The following is a 22,109-nucleotide window of genomic DNA, read 5'->3' as shown; positions in this document are numbered from 1 at the left end:
TTCAGATGCAGTTATAACTATTTTATACACATTGCATATCTGTGCTTATTTTGAGTTGATGTTTGGTTCATTAAGGGTCTTAAGCTTCACTGGCGTGATTGTCCAGGTGATACATGCTGAGGGAAATTAGAACATAGAAGGAATTGCAATACAGGCTTACAAAACACTTATATCAGGTCATTTTCATATTAAGCTTTTAGTAAGAGGTTCTTGATTAAAACATTTATTTAGTAGATGACATATGCATAGTTTCAGTTAGGTTAGTGCACATAAGGATGAGCCTCTGTTCTGGTGAAAGGTCAGAAGTGCAACAGGTGAATTGAGAGAGAGCATTTAAGGACGAGACACAGACAGTTAGTAGGTGAGAGGTGACATAGAGGCTGAAGTGAGGTCGTGACATATACACACACACACACATTAGTTAGACTTATTTATAGGAAAGAGGTTAGTCATGTCTGGTTGTAACTGCGAAAGTGTCTCTGTAAACGAGGAACCGTTCCTTGTTGTCTCGGCAAAAAGGGGAACAATTCACTTCAAGACAAAAACTGAAAGGTTGACCGGAAGTACCGGCTATGAAAATAGAAGATGATGTTCTTTCGAACTATGTTAAAAGTCATTGTGGTTTTGAGCTGATCTATGTATAAAATGTATCTGTGACGTATGAAGGGGCATCGTTAATCAAACCCTGATGCTATAAAATAATTGTTTGTGCTTTGATTAAGTTGAAGATTAATTCTTGTCTGCGTACAGATTATTCTTCCCACGCGTGTATTCATTAAAATCATCGTTTGACTTCACCCGGCCGGATCAGTGTGGTTATTCTTCGATCACCTCTTGTACCCTTCCTCAATATTGAACCCTTAACATGACCTTGCAAACCAAACAGAATTTCCACTGAATGAATTTCCCTCCAACCTGGTTCTCCAAGGAAAGTCGTTCACTTTGAGGGCATTAATTGCTTTCCATGGAAAGATGACCACTGATGGTTTGGGGCATTACACTGCATACTGCAGGAGAGCTCCATGTGTGTGGGAGTGCTATGATGACCTGGGAAATGGAGTGACAGGAGCATCTGAAAAGAAAAAAATACAACCCCATGCTGTGTTATACACAGTATAATGAGTGCTGCCTGCATTTTTCTGTTTTATTTGGTTCATTACAGTTACATGTGTTCAAATGGCTAGTGTGTGTTATCAGTAAGTTCAGTTTTGCACATAAAGTTAAAGTTCTAAATTAAAAATCTTTTAACACTCTTTTCTTTGTCAGTCTGATGTATATTTGCTTTTACACACCCAGTCACCTTCACCCGTAGCCTTGAAAGTAACCGTTCCAGTTTTTGTCAATAATTTTTCCGTATTTGTTTTGTGTTTACCTGGTGGCTTAAGTCAGGGGTCAGCATCCTTTTCATTTCAAAGGGCCCCTTTCCCCCCTGCTGCTACAAAACCTGTCTAGAGCCTAAAAAAAGAAAGAGCCTATAAATATCTAGAAAATGAGTTGTTGTATCGTGTAAGCTATGGAAATGTAAATAAAAATGCTTATTTTTAGATTTGATAAGACAATGAATCATCAAAGCTTTATAACGGAAAAAAGTATTTGTTAAAATGAAGCCAGCTACGTGAGTCCTTTCCATAATAATTGAAAATTAGGAAAGATGGCCAACCAACTTGAAAATTACAGTAAACAGATTTGAACCTAAGAAACATTAAATCACTTTTAAAAGCCTTGTACATTCAGTGAATAGTCAATGCAGATATTTCATTAAAAAAAAAACTGTTAACAGAACCCTTTCTTGTTGTCTTTATAATAAAAAAATGACTTACTTGGTCTTGTAAGAGCCACAGTGGAGGGGCCGGAGAGCCACATGTTGCTTTAGAGCCGCAGGTTGAAGATCCCTCGCCTAGGTGCTGTGGAATATTCAGTTTTCTACACGTAGGTAACAACCTATCAAAGCAAACACTTCATTTTTTCTGAGACAGCTACATAATAATAATGAACATATATAATTCAAAACAAAATCATAGAGGCCAACTGGGTATGTAAAAAATAATAATAATTTAGGTATACGTGAATCACTTCACATGAAACTCAGTTTTGCCACAGAAAAAATAAAAACTTTAGCCTACCTTGTGTACGTTTCTGCACTAGTAACAAAAGAAATATCGACCTTTCTGCTGAATAAATTGTGTTACTAAAGTGTAAACTAATAAAAGTTAATATGCAGCAAGCCTAGAAAAAGTGCAAAACTCCACAGCTGCTGAAACTCACTGCCACAGACACTGGTGTTATACAGTGTAGGCTGTAATAATTAAAATCATTATATCTCAGATACTGTAGCAGCACAAACGCTAATTTTACCTGCACAAATCAGCACAAACGTAGCACTAAAAAAGTAGACCATTTTGGTTTGTTTTGGAGCAGTCTGGGGGGATGGTGACCTTTGAATGACCTATAAAATAATGTTTAATATCTCAAAAACCGTAGCAGCACAAACACTCATTTTACCTGCACAAATCTGCACAAACGTAGCACTAACCGCTCCGCCTATTTGCCTTTACGTTTCAAGTGGGTGGGGGGTCAGCTTCACTCTGCTAGCGATTGATGATCGGGAGCTGGTCGTGAGGTGTCAATCGCTTCTCGTTACCCCACGTATACTACACGATGCACGACGCATGATGAAGGCCAAAATCGGGCCGATCACCAAATCGGTCGCACGACTCAAAAATCGTCTCAAAATGGGCCAAAATCGCACAGTGTGAGCCCCTGTGCGATTTTTGGGCACAGTGTAAAATGGGCCAAAATGGGCCAAAATCGCACAGTGTAAGACCAGCATAATGCTCACGCGATTTTTGGCCCATTTTGAGACGATTTTTGAGTCGTGCGACCGATTTGGTGATCGGCCCGATTTTGGCCTTCATCGTGCGTCGTGTAGTATACGTGGGGTAACGAGAAGCGATTAACACCTCACGACCAGCTCCCGATCATCAATCGCTCGTGACGTGTCACCGCAGCCGCTCACAGTGCTCACGCGCAAACACATAAACGTCGGTGAAAAAGACTTAGCAGCACGGCTGTGCAGCGTGTGATCTGGACACAAGCGATGGAGGCACAACTTGTAGAACTTTGGAAAGCTCATCCGAGCCTTTTCGATGTGGCATCACAAAATTATCACGACCACAGCAACCGTGAAAATAGTTGGATTTACACTGCTGCTCAATCACAGCTGCCTGATCATGTTTTTCATTAGCAATTTAGCAAAGTTGATGGTGGTGGTGGTGTGTCTGTGTGAGTGAAAGACAGAGAGGGAGAGCGAGCGACAGATTTTCTGTTATAACCTTCATTTTATGGAGGCACAGTGTGAGCACTCAGGTCGCATCAGAGCATCGGGCGGTATAGTGTGAGACCCCGTGTAACAGAGTCATAAATCACATTGTTATAATTACACAAAATGTGTTCTAAACCCCCAAACTGCTCCTTTTATACCTGACTTTTAGGACCTCCAAGCCTGTAGTTGTGTTCATTATCAGTTAGAGCCCCTCCTCATTCTTTTCTTCTTCTTCTTTGGTGCAATACTATAAATACAGTGTACCCCTTTTCCTACAATTCCCCTGTGGGAGAGGTGGGTGTCATTTCTTTCCAACACCTTGAAACACACATAATTCATATTTAGCCACCCTGATGTTTATGATTGCGATGTTAGTTCAGTTATTGTCATTATTAAGCCTGTTTTTGTAAGATGTTATAAGTGTGTAGTATGTGTGTATCATAAATGTGTTTTAGGCGCCATAAATGCTAGCATGAATATATACTCCTTGCTAGCTTGGGAGCTGTGGTGGGTTGAGCTAACCCTCTTCCCCACTGTTTGTATTTGGTCTAGGAGCTGGAGTGGGCAAATTATTTACTTGGATGTCTTTCTTTCTTTTACCTTTTTTATCAGGTATGTCGGATTTCATGTTGTTGTTTTTGTTTTATCTTATGTCAAATATGTTACGTGTAAATGCATATTTTATGTTTAATGTAAAAATAAATGCCGCCCTTTTCCTACAATTCCCCTGTGGGAGAGGAGCTGGAGTGGGCAAATTATTTACTTGGAGGTCTTTCTTTCTTTTACCTTTTTTATCAGACACAACGCAGAATCACACCGGTTACACCTGCATCGTGACCTACCAACTTCTAACCCCTGCGAGTCAATCGTGCAGTTTGAAAATCGCACAGTGTATGTCCAGCTTTAGGTGTACTGTCGTCCGAGACTTGCACCGCAGTGTCGGCGTTTGTTTCCCCGTTGGCCATGCTTCTTGTTGTGGTCATCTGTTGTCTTCCGGTATTTTCTCTGTAAGCGACCTTTCCTCGACCAATGAGATGAGCGGTAATCTGAATTGTCATACTCGAATTGTCATAAGTGTGCTGTCAGCTCATTGGTCACAAAGCAGGAGAGGGGCTGGGAATTATGTTTTCAAACAAAGCGTTAATTCCATAAACATTTATAGACTACTTTTGATTCTCACTGTATTACGGGACAAAGTGCGTCCCTTATTAGCTCAATACGGGACGTGTACTTTTGTTTCGAAATACAGGACAATTCCGTATTTTAAGGGACGGTTGGCAACCCTAGTTACAAGGCTCAGCCCCTGCCGGCATTTGGAAAATCGGACCATTCCGCCATCTTCCTCATGCCTGCCTACAAACAAAGGCTAAAGCAGCAACCACCAATCAGGAGGGAGGTCGCTCGCTGGACGCACTGGATGACGCAGACTGGGACATGTTTCGGCGCAGCTCTGATGACATCAACATGTTTACGGAAGCGGTTGTGGGATTTATCGGGAAACTAGCGGACGACACAGCAGAAAGAACTATCATCCGAACGTTTCCCAACCAGAAGCCGTGGGTGGATAAAAACATCCGCGACGCTCTGACATCACGCACCGCTGCCTACAATGAAGGGCTTGTCTCCGGTAATATGGACCTATACAAGGCTGCGTCCTACAACGTGCGCAGCGCGGTCCGAAAGGCAAAGCGGAGCTACGGGGAAAAACTAGAGTCACAGCTACGACAGTGCGACTCTAGGAGCCTGTGGAAAGGACTGCGGACTATAACGGACTATAAACGACCAGCTTCTTCAATGATGAATGCAGATGCTTCACTGGCTGATGAGCTGAACACGTTTTACGCTCGCTTCGACGCCGCAGCAATTAAAACAACAAACGGCTGCGCGCGCTCGGAGTGCACCAGTGAAGAAAATGCATTCGTCATCACAGAGCATGCCGTGAGGAACACCTTCAGGAGGGTGAACACCAGGAAGGCAGCAGGACCAGATGCAATCCCTGGCCGCGTCCTTAGAGCCTGCGCTGATCAACTAGCACCGGTGTTCACAGAGATCTTCAACCTCTCCCTGGCCCAAGCTGTGGTTCCCACGTGCTTCAAACAGTCCATTATTGTCCCTGTTCCAAAGAAACAACAGCCCACTTGCCACAATGACTACCGTCCAGTAGCACTGACTTCAATTGTGATGAAGTGTTTTGAAAGACTGATGAGAGATCACATCACTTCTTCACTTCCTGCCACCATCGACTCACTTCAGTTTGCTTACCGGACTAATCGTTCCACAGACGATGCCATATCTCACCTGCTCCACACATCCCTGAGTCACCTGGACACTGGCAGAGGGAATTATGTTAGGATGCTGTTTGTGGACTACAGTTCAGCATTCAACACAATAATTCCCTCTAAGCTTTTCACCAAGTTGACGGATCTAGGACTCAGCTCATCACTGTGTCAGTGGATCCTCAACTTCCTCACAGACAGACCCCAATCAGTGAGGGTGGGAAAACAAGTCTCCCCCTCCATCTCACTCAGCACTGGAGTGCCTCAGGGCTGTGTTTTAGGCCCCCTGCTGTACTCACTGTACACTTATGACTGTGTAGCCACATCAGACACCACCTCCATTGTCAAGTTTGCTGACGACACTGCTGTTGTGGGCCTGATCTCCGACAACATCGAGACGGCCTACCTGGAGGAGATTAGGAACCTGGAGACCTGGTGCCAGGAGAATAACCTCCTCCTAAACATCAGCAAGACTAAGGAGCTGATCGTGGACTTCACTACAAAGCAGGCGAGGAATTACAAACCCCTCATCATCAGTGGCACGCCAGTGGAGAGAGTGGACAGTTTCCGATACCTGGGTGTCCACATCACTCAGGGCCTGTCATGGTCCTGCCACATCAACACCCTGGTTAAGAAAGCCCGTCAGCGTCTCTTCTTCCTCAGAAGACTTAGAGACTTCCATCTGCCACTGAAGGTGCTCAAGAACTTCTACTCCTGCACCATCGAGAGCGTCCTGACGGCAAACATCTGCACCTGGTTTGGGAACAGCACCAAGCAGGACAGACGAGATCTGCAAAGGGTGGTGCGCTCGGCAGAACGCATCATTCAATCAGAGCTCCCTGACCTGCTGTCCATCTACACCAAGCGGTGCAAGTCCAAAGCTAGGAAGATTATGATGGACCTCTCCCATCCCAACAATGGACTCTTCTCACTGTTGAGGTCTGGGAAGCGCTTCCGCTCCCTTAAGGCCAAAACAGAGAGAATGAGGAGGAGCTTCTTCCCCCAGGCTATTCGTGGCCTGAACCAGGTGTAGGACTGGACTCTCCCACACACGTCACTATAAGACTGGACTCTCACACACGTCACTATAAGACTGGACTCTCACACACGTCACCACACGCACCACCACACATTTCCTATAATCCTATAATTTATAATCCTTATCTTTATCATCTCTTCTGCTATTTGCACATTCTTTACTGTAAATTCCTAAGTTAATTTGTAAATTTTTGTAGTAAACTGTAAATTGTAAATATTGTAAAACTTTTCTTCTGTCATTTAATGGTCGGGCATTGTACAGCTACAAGCATTTCACCCCCATGTCATACTGTGTATGGTTGTGTGTGTGTGTGACAAATAAAATTAAAATTTGAATTTGTGTCACCAAAAACGTGTGTAAAATAAAAAATTTGACACACATTTTGTTTAAATAATTACAAACAATTAAACAATTTTATTACTTTATTGTACATATTTGGCACATTTTAGAAAAAAAATCAGGTTAAATGAAATATGTGGACATGAAATGAAGCCACAAAAAGAGAATCACCCATAGATTACTGTACTAAATTCAGTAACTATATTAGACTTACAATTTTATGGTTACTTGTGTTGCAAAGGTCCCTCAGTCACACGGGATGTGTGGTTCTTGCTACAATCAGCTGATTGCAGGTTGTGTGTAGGGAAGACAGTGTCTACAGGTTTGAGGAGCGGAGGTATGGGAATTATTTTTGTTTTTATTGCACATAAGGACAAGAGCATAATGGTAAATTACAGACTGGATCAATGACACAAACAACAGATCATGCTGCTAACAGAACTTTAACTCTTCCTCTGTACAGACAGCATGCCAACACAAAGCTAGTCAAGAACCCAGAGTGATGATAAAGCCGAGCGCGTGCCGATCCAGATCCTCATCTTCAACAGGTAGTCAGGTTTGCAGCCTCCATTTCTACCTGTTCATGTTTCCACAGCAGAGTCACTGTGGTGATTCCTCTGAAGTCTTGTTGGGATGGTATCAGCTTTGCTTTGTGTTCATGTGTAAACACCAAGACAGAGATCTTGTGTGTCCTCATTAGGATAGGGATTTGTGTTGATGTGTGGGACTGTAGCTTTAGGTATATATTGTTAACTGGTGGTTATATGACAATGCATTTCAGATCATGTTACAGAGTAGTGCAAAAGTAAGGGAACAAGCATTGTAACAAATTTCTTTCTCTGGCGAGCACTTAAGTAACGTACTGCATTAATGTGTTACACATTTCTTTCTTTGAGTATCTAAAAAGTGGCTCTTTGAAGCAGACGTCCAACCTGGATCTGCTATGTCCATTGATCCAGATTTTAAGTGATCTTCACAAATACCAAACATGTAAATTTAATGTAAAAAAAAAAAAAAAGAAAAGAAAAAGAAAAGAAGAAGAAAAAAAAAAGAAAGCTCAGATCCACTCCACAGCAGATGAAAATAATCACAGCAGGATGACTGTGAGAGGAAAACCAACCTCTTAATCATCCAGTACTCAGTTATCATGACCACAGACACCTCAAAGACGTCATCAAACCACCAGCATAATCGGAGTTAATTTTATTCTGTTCAGTTTTTCTCAACAACACTGGATCAGATTCATGTGCGTGTCCGTGGGAGCACCAGCACTCCCTGTAGCATCGACAGGTTGAAGGTTTCCAATTCCAAACCTCCAACCTGTTTAACAGAGCGGCAGCAAACAGCAGTTTCATTCTTTGTTTTCCCGCATCAGCCGTTTCAGGATTTCCCTTGTCACAAAAGTGAAATGTAGTTTTTAGGCACAATCCCATGCTTCCCGCCCACAACGCCCATAATCCACTGCTCATCCACAGCCTCCACCTGTGTGATAATGTCACCGACCTGCACAGAAACACAAAGAGAGAGAGAGAGCAGACATGTTATTAACCCACCCAAAAAAAATCAACACCTAAAAGTAAACACAGGAAATCTGACAGGGTATTTTATTTATATCTGTAAGGATTTGTCAGTGATATATTGTTTTCTGTAGTTTTTCTTGTGTACACCACCAGAGTGGATTTGAAATCAACCAGTCAAGATGTGATTGAAGTGCAGTCTTTCAGCCTTAATTTAAGGCGCTTAACAAAAACACTGGATTAACAACTGTTTTTATACTTTTTCTTTTTTTAAGCCAATTTTCTGAGGCTTAAAAATACCTGAATAGTTAACTGATAGTTTCATGACCAGGTGAGTCCTGTTCTCTCATTATCCAAGGAGAAACTCGTCAGATTACTGGAACTGCCAGACACACTGGACCCACTACAGTTCGCTTACCGTCCAAATCGTTCCACAGACGATGCCATCTCTCATCTCCTCCACACATCACTCACTCACTTGGACACTAGAAGGGGGAATTATGGTAAAACGCTCTTCATAGACTACAGCTCTGCATTTAACACCATAATTCCCTTCACACTCACCACCAAGCTGGAGCATCTGGGACTCAGCTCATCTATGTGTCAGTGGATCTCCAACTTCCTAACTGGCAGACCACAGGCAGTAAGGATGGGCGGACATGTCTCAGCCTCCACCACTCTCAGCACTGGAGCCCCCCAGGGGTGTGTTCTGAGCCCCCTGCTGTACTCTTTGTACACATATGACTGTGTGGCCACTACCAGCTCCACCACCATCATCAAGTTTGCTGACGACACCGTCGTGGTGGGCCTGATCTCTGATAACAACGAGACGGCCTACCTGAAGGAGATTAGGAATCTGGAGAACTGGTGCCAGAGGAACAACCTCCTTCTAAACGTCAGTAAGACAAAGGAGCTGATAGTGGACTTCAGCACTAAGCAGGAGAGGAACTACCAGACCCCCGTCATCAACGAGTGCCCAGTGGAGAGAGTGGACAGCTTCAAATACCTCGGAGTTCACATCACGCAGGACCTGTCATGGTCCTGTCACATCAACACCGTGGTGAAAAAGGCCCGTCAGCGTCTCTACCACCTCAGACGCTTGAGAGACTTCCAACTGCCCTCCAAGGTGCTCAGGAACTTTTACTCGTGCACCATAGAGAGCATCCTGGCGGGAAACATCTTAACCTGGTTCGGGAACAGCACCATGCAGGACAGACGAGCTCTACAGAGGGTTGTGCGGTCAGCTGAGCGCACCATCCGCTCCGAGCTCCCTGACCTGCACTCAATCTACAGCAGGCGGTGCTGGACCAAGGCCAGGAAGATGGTGAAGGACCTCAGCCATCCCAACAACAGACTGTTCTCTCTGCTGAGGTCAGGAAAGCGATTCCGCTCCCTGAAGACCAACACAGAGAGACTGAGGAGGAGCTTCTTCCCGCAGGCGATACGGTCTCTCAATCACACCACCACACAGTACTGACCCACACATACAGTTCTTACACACACACTGGACTTTCTGGACTTTGTTTTTGCACAACACTGGTCACTATATTCTTCATTTCCGGTTAATACTTGTACAGCTGCTGTTATTGTGTATATATTTATTTATATTTAGATTTCTTCATACATTCTTATATAGTTCTATATTGTGTATTGTGTATTTTGTTGTACAGTTATTTTATTTTCAACTTTAATTTATATATTTATCTTTATCTTATTCTTCCCAGTTAAATTTACCCTTCATTCTAATTTGTGTTGTACAGTTATTTCATTTTTAACCTTAATTTATATTTTATTCCTTCCTAGTTAAATTTACCCTTTTTAATTTTTCATATTTATTTCCTTTCTTATTCATAGCCTTTTCCTTTTTTGTTTTCTTTAGGTCACGAGCAGTTGTCCAAGCATTTCACTACATATCGTACTGTGTATGACTGTGTACGTGACAAATAAAAATTTGAATTTGAATTTGAACTGTCAACATGAAGTCTACAGAGGTATTAATGCCAGTGAAGAGGGGATTATGTATAAAATCAGCACTTTGAACGTGTACAGAGGAGAGACTACAGTGTGTTTGTGTCCAAATACTTATGGCTCCTCACACACCTTCAGTGTGAGCTCATCCTCGCTTTCTGCTGTGAAGTCAAACAGAGCTTTGGCCATTCCTTTAGCCACAGGCTTCTGGCCTGTGATTGGCTGAGCTGGAGAAGAAAAAAAGTTTGATACAGTTTGCGTGTTTATTTGTGTATTTTTGTCGTTTGACAATCTCTCTCTGACCCACACATGCCAGACTTTTGTACCTTTGCAGGGCTGTGTAAAGGCCACGGGGTAAAGCCCCTCTCTCCCTTCCACTCTTCCTCTCCTCCACTCTGTGTCGATGTGCTCCGTCACTTGGATCAGCGCCCCCTTGTGGAAGGACAGATCCTCTGGGGTCTGACCGGGGAAGTCAAACAGAGCTACAGCCCACTCCTCAGTCTGCACAGTTTAACAAATCAATACTGAGAGAATCACTTACATTTTAACTCAACGATAAATTAAATTATATAATAAAACAGAATATAAAAAGAGCTTCTTGCATTATTTTAAAAATCTAAATAAGTGGTTCTTAAAAGTTCGAAAAAATTAAGACCAAACCACATCAACACTGTGGATTATATTCTTATTACATTGATTTTTAAAGAATCTCTGCAGACAAATTCAGCCTTTATTCTAATCTCAGTGCAGCTCCTACAAGCAAATATAAAGTTTTCAATCCAGCTGCTGATTAAAGTGAATAAAACTTGTTGCAAAGCACTCGACAGCAGTGAGACGCTTTTCTTCTTCTCTGACATGTTTTCTTTACAGCCCAGGTTTTACTGCACATGGAAAAATAACTGCCCCTCCTTGAATCGCTACCTTATCGTGGTGGAGGGGTTTGCGTGTCCCAGGGATCCCAGGGGCTATGTTGTCTGGGGGCTTTTGCCCCCTGGTAGGGTCTCCCATGGCAAACTGGCCCTGGGTGAGGGACCAGACAAAGAACGATTCATAAGACCCTTATGAAAAGGACACCGAGGGAACAGTTTACCCTGCCCGGGATAGGGTTACCGGGGCCCCGCCCTGGAGCCAGGCCCGGGGAGGGTGCCCGAGGGCGAGCGTCTGGTGGCCGGGCCTTAGTCCATGGTCCATGGGCACTGCCCGAAGAGGAGACATGGGCCCATCCTCCCGCAGGCCCACCACCCGCAGGAGGCGCCATAGGGGTCGGGTGCATTGTGTGCCGGGTGGCGGCCAGGAGCGGAGGCCCTGGCGGACTGACCCCCGGCTGCCAAGACTGGCAATAGGGACATGGAATGTCACCTCTCTGGTGGGGAAGGAGCCTGAGTTAGTGCGTGAGGTTGAGAGGTACCTAGATATAGTCGGGCTCACCTCTACACATGACTTGGGCTCTGGAACCAGTCTCCTGGAGAGGGGCTGGACTCTGTCTCAGTCTGGAGTTGCCCCTGGTGAGAGGCGGCGGGCTGGGGTGGGTATTCTAATATCCCCTCGGCTTGCTGCCGGTACGTTGGGGTTTTTCCCGGTGGACGAGAGGGTTTGTTCCCTGCGCCTTAGGGTCGGGAAACGGGTCCTGACTGTCATCTGCGCTTATGCGCCGAGTGGCAGTTCAGAGTACCAAGCCTTCTTAGAGTCCCTGGGGGGGGGTGCTGGAGGGTGCTCCACCTGGAGACTCTGTTGTCCTGCTGGGAGACTTCAATGCTCACGTGGGTGACGACAGCGAGACCTGGAGGGCGTGATTGGGAGGAACGGCCTCCCTGATCTGAACCCGAGCGGTGCTTTGTTATTGGACTTCTGTGCTAATCACAGTTTGGCCATAACGAACACCCTGTTCGAACATAAGAGTGTCCATAAGTGCACGTGGCACCAGGACGCTCTAGGCCGTAGGTCGATGATCGATTTTGTAATCGTATCAGCAGACCTGCGGCCATATGTTCTGGACACTCGGGTAAAGAGAGGGGCTGAGCTGTCAACTGATCACCACCTGGTGGTGAGTTGGATCAGGTGGCGGAGGAGGACGCTGGACAGACCTGGTGCACCTAAACGCGTAGTGAGTCCGAATGGACCATGTTCAGCGTCTCCATTGCCAAAGCTGCTGCATTGAGCTGCGGCCGCAAGGTGGTTGGTGCCTGCCGTGGTGGTAATCCCCGAACCAAATGGTGGACACCAGAGGTGAAGGGAGCCACCAGGCTGAAGAAGGAGTCCTATCGGGCTTGGTTAGCCTGTGGGACTCCGGAGGCAGCCGACAGGTATTGACAGGCCAAGCGGAATGCGGCTCAGGCAGTGGCTGAAGCAAAAACTCGGGTGTAGGAGGAGTTCGGAGAGGCCATGGAAAAAGACTTTCGGACTGCCTCGAAGAGATTCTGGCAAACCGTCAGACGTCTCAGGAGGGGAAAGCGGTGCTCTACCTGCACTGTGTATAGTGCTGGCGGAGCGCTGCTGACGTCGACTGAGAAAATTGTCAGGCGGTGGAAGAAATACTTCGAGGACCTCCTTAATCCCACTGACACGTCTTCCGAGGAGGAAGCAGAGTCTGGGGATGAGGGGAATGACCCGCCAATTTCCGGGGGCGAGGTCACTGAGGCAGTTAAACAACTCCTTGGTGGCAGAGCCCCTGGTGTTGATGAGGTCCGCCCCGAGTTCCTGAAGGCTCTGGACATTGTAGGGCTGTCCTGGTTGACACGCCTCTGCAATGTTGCGTGGAGATCAGGGGCAGTACCTGTGGACTGGCAGACCGGGGTGGTGGTCCCCATCTTTAAGAAGGGGGACCGGAGGGTGTGTTCCAACTACAGGGGGATCACACTCCTCAGCCTCCCTGGGAAAGTCTATGCCAGGGTGCTGGAAAGGAGAGTTCGTCCGTTAGTCGAACCTCGGATACAGGAGGAACAATGCGGTTTTCGTCCTGGTCGCGGAACACTGGACCAGCTCTTTATCCTCTCCAGGATACTTGAGGGTGCATGGGAGTTTGCCCAACCAGTCTACATGTGTTTTGTGGACTTGGAGAAGGCATTCGACCGTGTCCCTCGGGGTGTCCTGTGGGAGGTGTTGCGGGAATATGGGGTGTCTGGCCCGTTGCTACGAGCCATTCGATCCCTATACAACCGTTGTGAGAGCTTGGTTCGCATTGCCGGCAATAAGTCGGACTCGTTCCCGGTGGGTGATGGGCTCCGCCAGGGCTGCCCTTTGTCTCCAGTTCTGTTCATAATTTTTATGGACATGATTTCTAGGCGCAGCCAAGTGGCGGAGGGCTTTCGCTTTGGTGGCCTCAGAATCTCATCTCTGATTTTTGTAGATGATGTGGTTTTGTTGGCTTCATCGGGTGAGGGCCTCCAGCTTGCACTGGAATGGTTCGCAGCCGAGTGTGAAGCAGCGGGAATGAGGATCAGCACCTCCAAATCTGAGGCCAAGGTTCTCAGCCGGAAAAGGGTGGAGTGCCCACTCCGGGTCGAGGCAAGGCAAGGCAAGGCAAGGCAAGGCAAGGCAAGGCAAGGCAAGGCAAGGCAAGGCAAGTTTATTTGTATAGCACAATTCAACAACAAGGTGATTCAAAGTGCTTTACAGAGACATTAGAAACAAGAACAAATAAAAAGCATGATTTAAAATTCGAGGATGAGTTCCTGCCCCAAGTGGAGGAGTTCAAGTATCTCGGGGTCTTGTTCGCGAGTGATGGGAGAAGGGAGCCGGAGATCGACAGACGGATTGGGGCTGCAGCTGCAGTAATGCGGACGCTGCACCGGTCCGTCGTGGTGAAGAGGGAGCTGAGTGTAAAACCGAAGCTCTCAATTTACCGGTCGATTTACGTCCCTACCCTCACCTATGGCCACGAGCTGTGGGTAGTGACCGAAAGAACGAGATCGCGGATACAAGCGGCAGAAATGAGCTTCCTCCGAAGGGTGGCTGGCCTCTCCCTTAGAGATAGGGTGAGAAGTTGGGCCATCCGGGAGGGGCTCAGAGTAGAGCAGCTGCTGCTCCACATCGAAAGGAGCCAGCTGAGGTGGTTTGGGCATCTGACAAGGATGCCCCCTGGGCGACTCCTGGGTGAGGTGTTCCAGGCATGTCCCACCGGGAGGAGGCCCCGGGGCAGACCCAGGACACGCTGTAGAGATTATATCTCTCGGCTGGCCTGGGAACGCCTTGGTATTCCCCCGGATAAGCTGGAGGAGGTGGCTGGGGAGAGGGAGGTCTGGGCCTCTTTGCTTAGGCTGCTGCCCCCGCGACCCGGCCCCGGATAAAGCGGATGAGGATGGATGGATGGATGGATGGATGGATAAATAACTGAGGGGAGAACATGTTTGTCCATCGTGTTGACTGTTTACCTGAAGCCTTTGTTACTTATAACATTTATAATCACTATATCAGCAAACATGCACAGAAATGCATAAGAAAACATGTTAATCAGGGAGGTTATTCTAAAGATTTGGGACGTCCACCAAAGGCTCTGCCACCGTGTTTATTAGACACTTTTCTTTGGCTGAATGTGATTATGCTGCATCTTAGTGAGCTGGATGTTTCACAGACGTGATGAACAGGCTCGCTTTGATGGGCATCTGAGCTAATGCTGGGAAATTACTTTTGCACTGATTTTTAGATTAGATGTGTGTCTTTGCGGTGCAGGCACAACTTTACAGCACTCTTTGCTTCCGATTGGCCTGAATCCAAAGTATTTTCAAACAGCAGGCGCAGACACGTCAGACATTTATTTGGCTCCGCTTGATTGTCTTTTTCAATATTGCTCAATCAGGTTCGTTAAATTAATTGTGCAGTTCTAATAAGAAACATGCTCATTAATTGCTGTTTAATAAAATAACAATAGAAAATGAAAATTCACTCACCTCTGAGTTTGAGCCCTGTGAAGTCTTTATTCCTGCAGATGATACGTGAAAGAGCATCATTACATTCACGTCCAAAGCAGAGAACATTTCTCTCTTGTTTCTCCTGCAGTTTTAAAATGGTCACAAGGAGGTGCGAGAAGACTGATTGTTGTGCATAAATGGAAAAAAAAAGTTTACTTCCAGCATATTCTAGTTCAGTCATTTAAAACCTGTTTTTTAGAACAACTTTATCTTTGAGTTTATCTTCCCCATGAGAACAGGCATGACCGTCTTTTTTGTTTCTTAAACAGTGCAAACAGAGAAGCTGTTGTAGCTTGTTAGCAGTGTTACACCATCACTTTGATTTATTTATGTAATTGCTCCAAAATGTGAAGATAAAACCAGCACAAACAGATCTTCAGAAGCATGCATACTGCAGATATAAAATGTTGGTGTTCATCAACAAGGTTTTGTCCAAATCACCAGGACTGTGATAGAAATGTTTTACCTCTTTAAGTGTTAATTTTGCCATCATATAACAGGGTCATTGCAGAGTCATGCAGACGGAAGAAGGAAACCCAGAAAATGTGTGAAATTACCAGCATTTTAAGAAACCAGACACTAAGATTCACAACTTCTTTTAAAGCAAAGGTGACATTCAAAGCTTTTTAAACCTCTAAGCAACCTTGGATTTACAAAACAAAAAACCCCCAAAAACTTTTGTTAGCAGTCGTCCACAGCAGTGACGCATAGAGATGTAGAGATGATGATAATGCAGCCTTCAGCTCACCGGAGTTTTCTGTCATTGCCGTGTCCGTCAGTGCCGGTTTGTCAGTTTCCCCCAGTTCAGTCACTGACGTTGGGAGGGGCTCCACCACCTCTGTGAAGTTCAAGGGGAATTTACCAATTCGGCCGTGGATTTGGCCCCGCCCCCATTCCTGCCCGATGAGCTCCAGGAGACCAATGACATCACCCTGGGAAAAGGTGAGCTCGTCTTCTTCCTCTCCCTCGTGGTCCAACAGAGCGACGCACCGAGGGCCGCTGCAGAAAAACCGGCTGATTAGAACATGTGGCTCATAGAGAGTGAGAGTGTGTGTGTGTGTGTGTGTGTGTGTGTGTGTGTGTGTGTGTGTGTGTGTGTGTGTGTGTGTGTGTCTGACCTGACAGGAGGAGAGTCTGGTTGCTCCTTCAGCTCAGCAGGCTGCACCGGAAGAATCGACTAAAGGATAAACAAAACATAACGTCATTAATATTTATGCATTTAAAAACCGTTTAAAACCTTTGCAGTGAGTCAAAATAAAAAATCAATAACAAAATTAATTAAAATAATATTCAATTAAATGCACCAAATATAAAAAGGTCTGATGACAATACAAATGTAAATTATTCATTGACCAAATGTTATTTTGGTACCGTTCCAGTTTCCTATAATTTATGATTTTTTGCAGTTTGGGCCTCTGTAGTCCAGAGCTACAAACCTGTCTGGTCTGGACCAACCCACCACTCCTGACAGGTGACCTCTGATCCTTTTTCAAAAATGATTTGAATAATCAACTAAAAAAAAAAAAAAAAAAAAAATCTGAAGCTGTACCTCTGAGCCTGACAGGCTGTGGTCCTCCAGGGCAGATTTCGATTGGTTGTCCTGATTAGGGACGGACTCTGGCTTGGGGTCCAGATCGAGCAGACACTGTGATGTGTTGATTAGGGGGGTGGTGGTATTCTGATTCTCGCCTGGAGGATGCTCCGAAGGCGAGGGACTCGGGTCATCCAGGACGATCAGCACTTCCTGCTTCTGAGAGATAAAGTTGAATTAGAAACGTAATCAGAACTTGTATCTTTGTGTGTGTGTGCACGTGCAGGTTTACCGCATAGCTGTTGTACAGAGGGTGTCCAGGTTTAGGGCGTGGAGGCAGAGGTGGTCCTCGCTTTGATGCCTTTTGTGCCTGTGTCTGATTGGCTGTTGAAGGAGGAGGACTGGAACTGGTCTGTGAAGGTGTCACCTGACTAGCAGCAGAAAGGGAAGGGGCGGGACTAACTTTAGACAGAGTTGGATTCTGGCTACCTGAGGAGGTGGAGTTGATGGCTGGAGGCGGCGGGCGCCCGGGGATAGATTTGATTGGTGGTGGACGAAGGGGGAGGAGCTTCACACTGGATGGACTGAAGGTAAAAGAAAGAGTATTATTAGTCAGGTAAAGATAAACAGGAGGTGTCTTCAAGAGAAGACAGCAGCAGTCAGCTGTAGCCCCTCTAACACCTACTACCTTACTTTCTTAATTTTGCTGGACCTCATTTTGCAGGTTCAGAGGTAATCACCTATGTAGACACAAAAATGCTTCATCCTCAGTCTGTTTAGCTGTTTAGGATCAAATCCCGCTGGACTGATTTGTTTGCATTCACTGTGAAAAGCTGCTGGTTTATCTGTATGCATTATCTACAGTGATAAAGTAGAACAAGGTGGAGTTCTTGATGTGTACGGCTCTGAGGGTCGACTGCTGTATGTAGCTGAAAGAAGAGGGGCTGCTCTGTACTGCACCAGAGGTTAGTCAAAATTCAACTGAAACCACTCTCAGTATGTGTATGTATTATATGTTTTGGGATTTTCAGCCTTTTTTTTTTTTTAAATTGTGGTGGACCTGAACCCGGTCCTCTGCATTAGCCTTACAGCATATGGATCAGAGACACCACAGCCTCGAAATTCATTGCTTTGCAGCAAACTTCCATCTTTCCTAAAGCTTGGCTCTCTTTCTTACCGTGGCGGCAGAGGAGGGTCTGAGGAGTTTGGTTTTGTAGTGTTGGCAGTCTCAGGTTTGGTCTGGACCACAGGCCCCTTCCTCAAGGCCGGAGCTGGAGCCGGGCTCGGGGGTTTGGCTGGGGCTGGTCCAGAAGTTTTAGGGGCTGCTGCAGGTTTGGCCGGGACTGGGTTTGGATCCAGAGGAGTTGATGAGACTCCAGAGGGTTTGGGAGCCAGATTTGGGGCTGCAGGCAGAAAGCAAACATAATTTGCTTTAATTAAATGCATACATGAAATCAAACCACTGAGATTAAAGCTGATTTAATCATCTGAGTGGTTCGATGAAAAAAAAAAAAAAAAAAAAAAAAAAAAAAAACAGGCAACAAGAGAAAGTTTTTAATGTAGCACTTACATAAAAGAAGAGCTCACCAATGACCAAGAAAAGGTGAACCAACGTTACACGCAAAAAAAAAAAAAATAAAATAATTTTTAGAATAATTTGAACAAAATCTTGAAAATTTTCCTACAATGTCAAGATTAAACGTTTAAGAAGAATCTTTTTATTTTTGAATGACTTATGTTTTAGCCAAATTTTAGTGTGCGAACAACAAAAAACAAAAGCTAGACTTACAGAGACTCACACCAAGCACGTGTCATAGCTCTCTTCTTTCTGGACATGAGCGATGCTCCTGGTATGATGATGTTTGCTGACACAGACATCATCTGAACTTTACTTGTTTATGTTGAGATGCTTCAGCAATCATTTTTCTTCAGATTGCATTTCTATTTAAACCTAAATCACTGATCAGTAAGGCTTTAAATGTCCTTTGTTGCCCTCTGCTGGCAAAAAATGCATGTGCATAATGTGTGCTTGAACTAAGACACAACAGAAACACGGCAAACTAAATATGGTTAACAACTTCTAGAGGAAAAACAGGCACTAACATTTAATTTGCACAGTGCTTCAAAATAACTTCCCAAATAAATTCCCAAACCTGTTTATGGGATGGTTGCCAAGTGGTGAGTTTAATGTTGCTGGACCTCCATATTTAATTCAATTAAATTTTATTTATATAGCGCCAAATCACAACAAAAGTCGCCTCAAGGCACTTCATAGATACAGAGAAAAATCCAACAATCATATGACCCCCTATGAGTAGCACTTTGGCGACAGTGGGAAGGAAAAACTCCCTTTTAACAGGAAGAAACCTCCAGCAGAACCAGGCTCAGCGAGGGCCATATAAAGTCACCAACTCTTTATTAGCACATTATATTAATACTGAGTGATTCGGGCCTTCATTTGCGATCAAGCCTCAATTTCCCATCTCTTCTGCCACTGTATGCCTTCCACGACAAGCTCAGACTAGTCTCTGACATGCTCTGATTATCTGAGTCCCTCCAGCCAGTCTGCATTCGATTTGCTTCCTAAATAAGTTATTTACATGTGCTGGCTTTTGTTTTTCCAGCAATCCAGAAGTGCTGTTATTGTTCCAAAACTCCAGGAAATCTGCAGTTTAATCAAACTACATGATGCTTGAGGTAGGACAGATTCACTACAGCTATGGTCATGTAGTTAATGTATGGCATACACAGAAGGCGTAATGATGACCAAATTCATTTAAATGTAAGTAACACACACAGAAGAATCACACTGCTTCATTGCAACACAGCAGCAAACATCCTGAGTAAGGACCGGAGTCAAGAACAGTTTCCAAACGGTTGTATAAGTCAGAATGCCTCCAAGCCGATTAGCTCCCTTTTCCAGTGCTGTCATGTGTTTTTTCTTTCCTGACAGCTCGCTGCCAAACGGTGACGTCAGACTCACATCGGTGGAGCTTGTTCACACCTGAGTCACAAACCAGCCCTTTTTCTACTGTTTGTACTCTGCGATCAGTGTAGTGGAGACAAAACGGTGACCAAAGGAAAACCACGAGCAGTTTCACATTGTTTTTTGTTTTTTAAGTTTACATTTTTTAATCATAGTAAACATTTTTCGCTGTGCCAAAAAATACTGTCGTGCCATCGAGGATGAGACGTCTGAGCAGAACTGATAAGGGCGTCGATATCCCTCAATATGCACTCACCAATCTGAGGCTCACAGCGCATGACTACTAGCTGAGAGAAGGATAAATATATTTAATGAAAGACTATTGTTTGCACAACTTCATGCTGCAGCCAATAAACACCCTGGAAAAAAATATCATACACACTTAAGCACACACACACACAATTCTGGTGCATCAAACCCACAGCACACCACCACAACAACAGTGGGGTCTTGTTTCTCCTTACACAATCGCAGTCTTTTTCTTTCACAAGGTTTGGATTGCATAATGCATCACCCTCCCTCCTTCCCTCCCCCCCTCCCTTCAGCACACACAGACACACACTCACATGCAAAAACACAAACCACAGAAAATCTCTTTGCAAGTTTGCATATTTCTAAGCAGGACAGATTTGTGTCTCTAAGCTCTCAAACACTCTATTGTGCTTCTGCTCAGTGTACACACACACACACACACACACACACACACACACACACACACATACACATACACTTGTGTCTTACCACTTGCTCTGCGCGGTGCCATCAGTGCTGCTGGCTTGTTTGGGACGCCTGGACGAGAACTTCCAACTTTCACTGAAATGACAAAAAAATTAATTAAATAAATCAGAAAATAAACCTGAAAATAAAGTTGTCGATGGGGATTTAATAAAAATCTAATTCTAAAACTGCTTGAAGCTGAGACACATTTATAACATTCATGCAGTGCTTGCAGCTTGATGAGGGAGAATTTCTGCTCATCTTATTTTTGTTTTCATGAACGCAATTTTTCATGAAGCCGGTCTCAAATCAACCGATTCATGTTTAGACCATGCAAGGAGCAGAAGTAGTCAAGGTAGGTGAATGTAAATACCTGGAGGTCAAACATCCAAAGCAGCAGACAGAACTCAAGGACAGTACTCAAGAGAGGTGAAGAAGAAGTGCAGGCAGGGTGGGGTGGGTGGAGATCAGTGTCAGGGGTGATTTGTGACACAAGGATAACAATAAGAATGAAAGTTTCCAAGATGATAGTGTGAAGGAAGGATGGTGGATATTAGACAAAGGATGTAGAAGCTGCAAAGCAGGAGAAAAAGAGGAAGACCAGACGTTTGTGGATTTAGTGAGGAAGGACATGCAGAGGGTTGGTGTGGAGAGGAGGTTAGTAGGAATGGGTGAGATGGAGGCAGATGATCTGCTGTGGTACAGCAGTTACCATGTTTTCCACAGCACTGTTATCTTGGTTGACATCGTTATTTGTGACTATTTCACGAAGTGTAATTAAATGTCTCCAGTCAGTCCTCCCAGAAAGTCCCAGGCATTCTTTATTTCACCAGTAAAACCATTTTACAAAGCAGGAGGAAACATCCTGTAAATGGTTTATATTGGAGTTTTGTGCGATTAGCACTGATTCCAAAGTCAACATCTGGGCTGGTTTAGGGAATGTCCGCTGTTTCGGTGTCTTGGTAGACAGCACATTAGGTTCAATTGGTGTCATTTAAAAATAGGTTAGTTAATTTGTCTGCAAACTCAGGCCGAGACGGAAAGGACTTCACTGGTCCATGGAGGAGGAGACGGTTGCTCATTGTGAATTCTGAGATCGCAATGAATATGTATTCAGCAGTCAGTGAGGAGGCACCACAAACACTGACGCCACTATAAATCCCTGACAGAGGTTTCAGGGTAAACAGCGGATTGTATTTCAAATGTCAACATTAGCACAGGACTGGCTTCTCTTTTAACGGATAATGCTTCAGCATACACAAAACCAGAGGAGTGCCACACACAATGCCCAATAGGGCATTAATTGGGCATTTTTTTTTTATCTAAATATATCAAACAAGCTAATTTAGCTCATATGTCTTTTAAGCCAACTTCTTTCTGATTGGCTATCACTGGCAAACAGAAGAGTTAGGTGGAGCTGCTGTGCCTGAAATGACATCATCACGGTCCACTGCTTAGAGCCAGCCTGGCCTCACAGTAAAGAAATCGATTCATCCCTGTTCATGGA

The 22,109-nt window shown here is 44.8% G+C and overlaps 1 protein-coding gene and 1 long non-coding RNA gene across 9 annotated transcripts in view; both read right to left on the bottom strand.

Moving 5' to 3' along the window:
- The window catches only part of LOC309702675 (uncharacterized protein), an 85,233-nt gene that overhangs the window by 43,272 nt on the left and 19,852 nt on the right, over positions 1 to 22,109 (bottom strand). For 2 of the 7 annotated variants that reach the window (XM_082527275.1, XM_082527277.1), the window contains exons 8-17: positions 20,627 to 20,698; positions 18,077 to 18,302; positions 17,192 to 17,483; positions 16,918 to 17,118; positions 16,487 to 16,545; positions 16,117 to 16,367; positions 15,348 to 15,379; positions 10,788 to 10,962; positions 10,594 to 10,688; positions 7,042 to 8,479 (exon numbers count right to left, since the gene is read on the bottom strand). In XM_082527275.1, the coding sequence (XP_082383401.1) occupies positions 8,372 to 8,479; positions 10,594 to 10,688; positions 10,788 to 10,962; positions 15,348 to 15,379; positions 16,117 to 16,367; positions 16,487 to 16,545; positions 16,918 to 17,118; positions 17,192 to 17,483; positions 18,077 to 18,302; positions 20,627 to 20,698 (1,511 nt within the window). In that variant the 3' untranslated portion in view covers positions 7,042 to 8,371. Of the gene's footprint in view, positions 1 to 7,041; positions 8,480 to 10,593; positions 10,689 to 10,787; positions 10,986 to 15,347; positions 15,380 to 16,116; positions 16,436 to 16,481; positions 16,546 to 16,917; positions 17,119 to 17,191; positions 17,484 to 18,076; positions 18,303 to 20,626; positions 20,699 to 22,109 lie in introns of those variants that run through there. The other 5 variants (XM_082527278.1, XM_082527276.1, XM_082527279.1 and 2 more) reach the window with 5 other exon arrangements.
- On the bottom strand, positions 877 to 2,586 carry LOC309703910. Of its 2 annotated transcripts, XR_014276076.1 has the most exons (4): positions 2,503 to 2,586; positions 1,821 to 1,941; positions 1,373 to 1,455; positions 877 to 1,072 (listed from the first exon to the last, which is right to left on the bottom strand). It is a non-coding gene; the product is annotated as an uncharacterized lncRNA (long non-coding RNA). The 2 variants fall into 2 exon arrangements; XR_014276077.1 differs by lacking the exon at positions 2,503 to 2,586 and having other exon boundaries at positions 1,821 to 2,303.

This window comes from Aulonocara stuartgranti, assembly GCF_965226115.1.
Source record: "Aulonocara stuartgranti genome assembly, chromosome: 3".
NCBI lineage: Eukaryota > Metazoa > Chordata > Actinopteri > Cichliformes > Cichlidae > Aulonocara > Aulonocara stuartgranti.
Note: the sequence above shows the minus strand (reverse complement) of the source record. Positions and strands in the feature narration are given on the sequence as shown.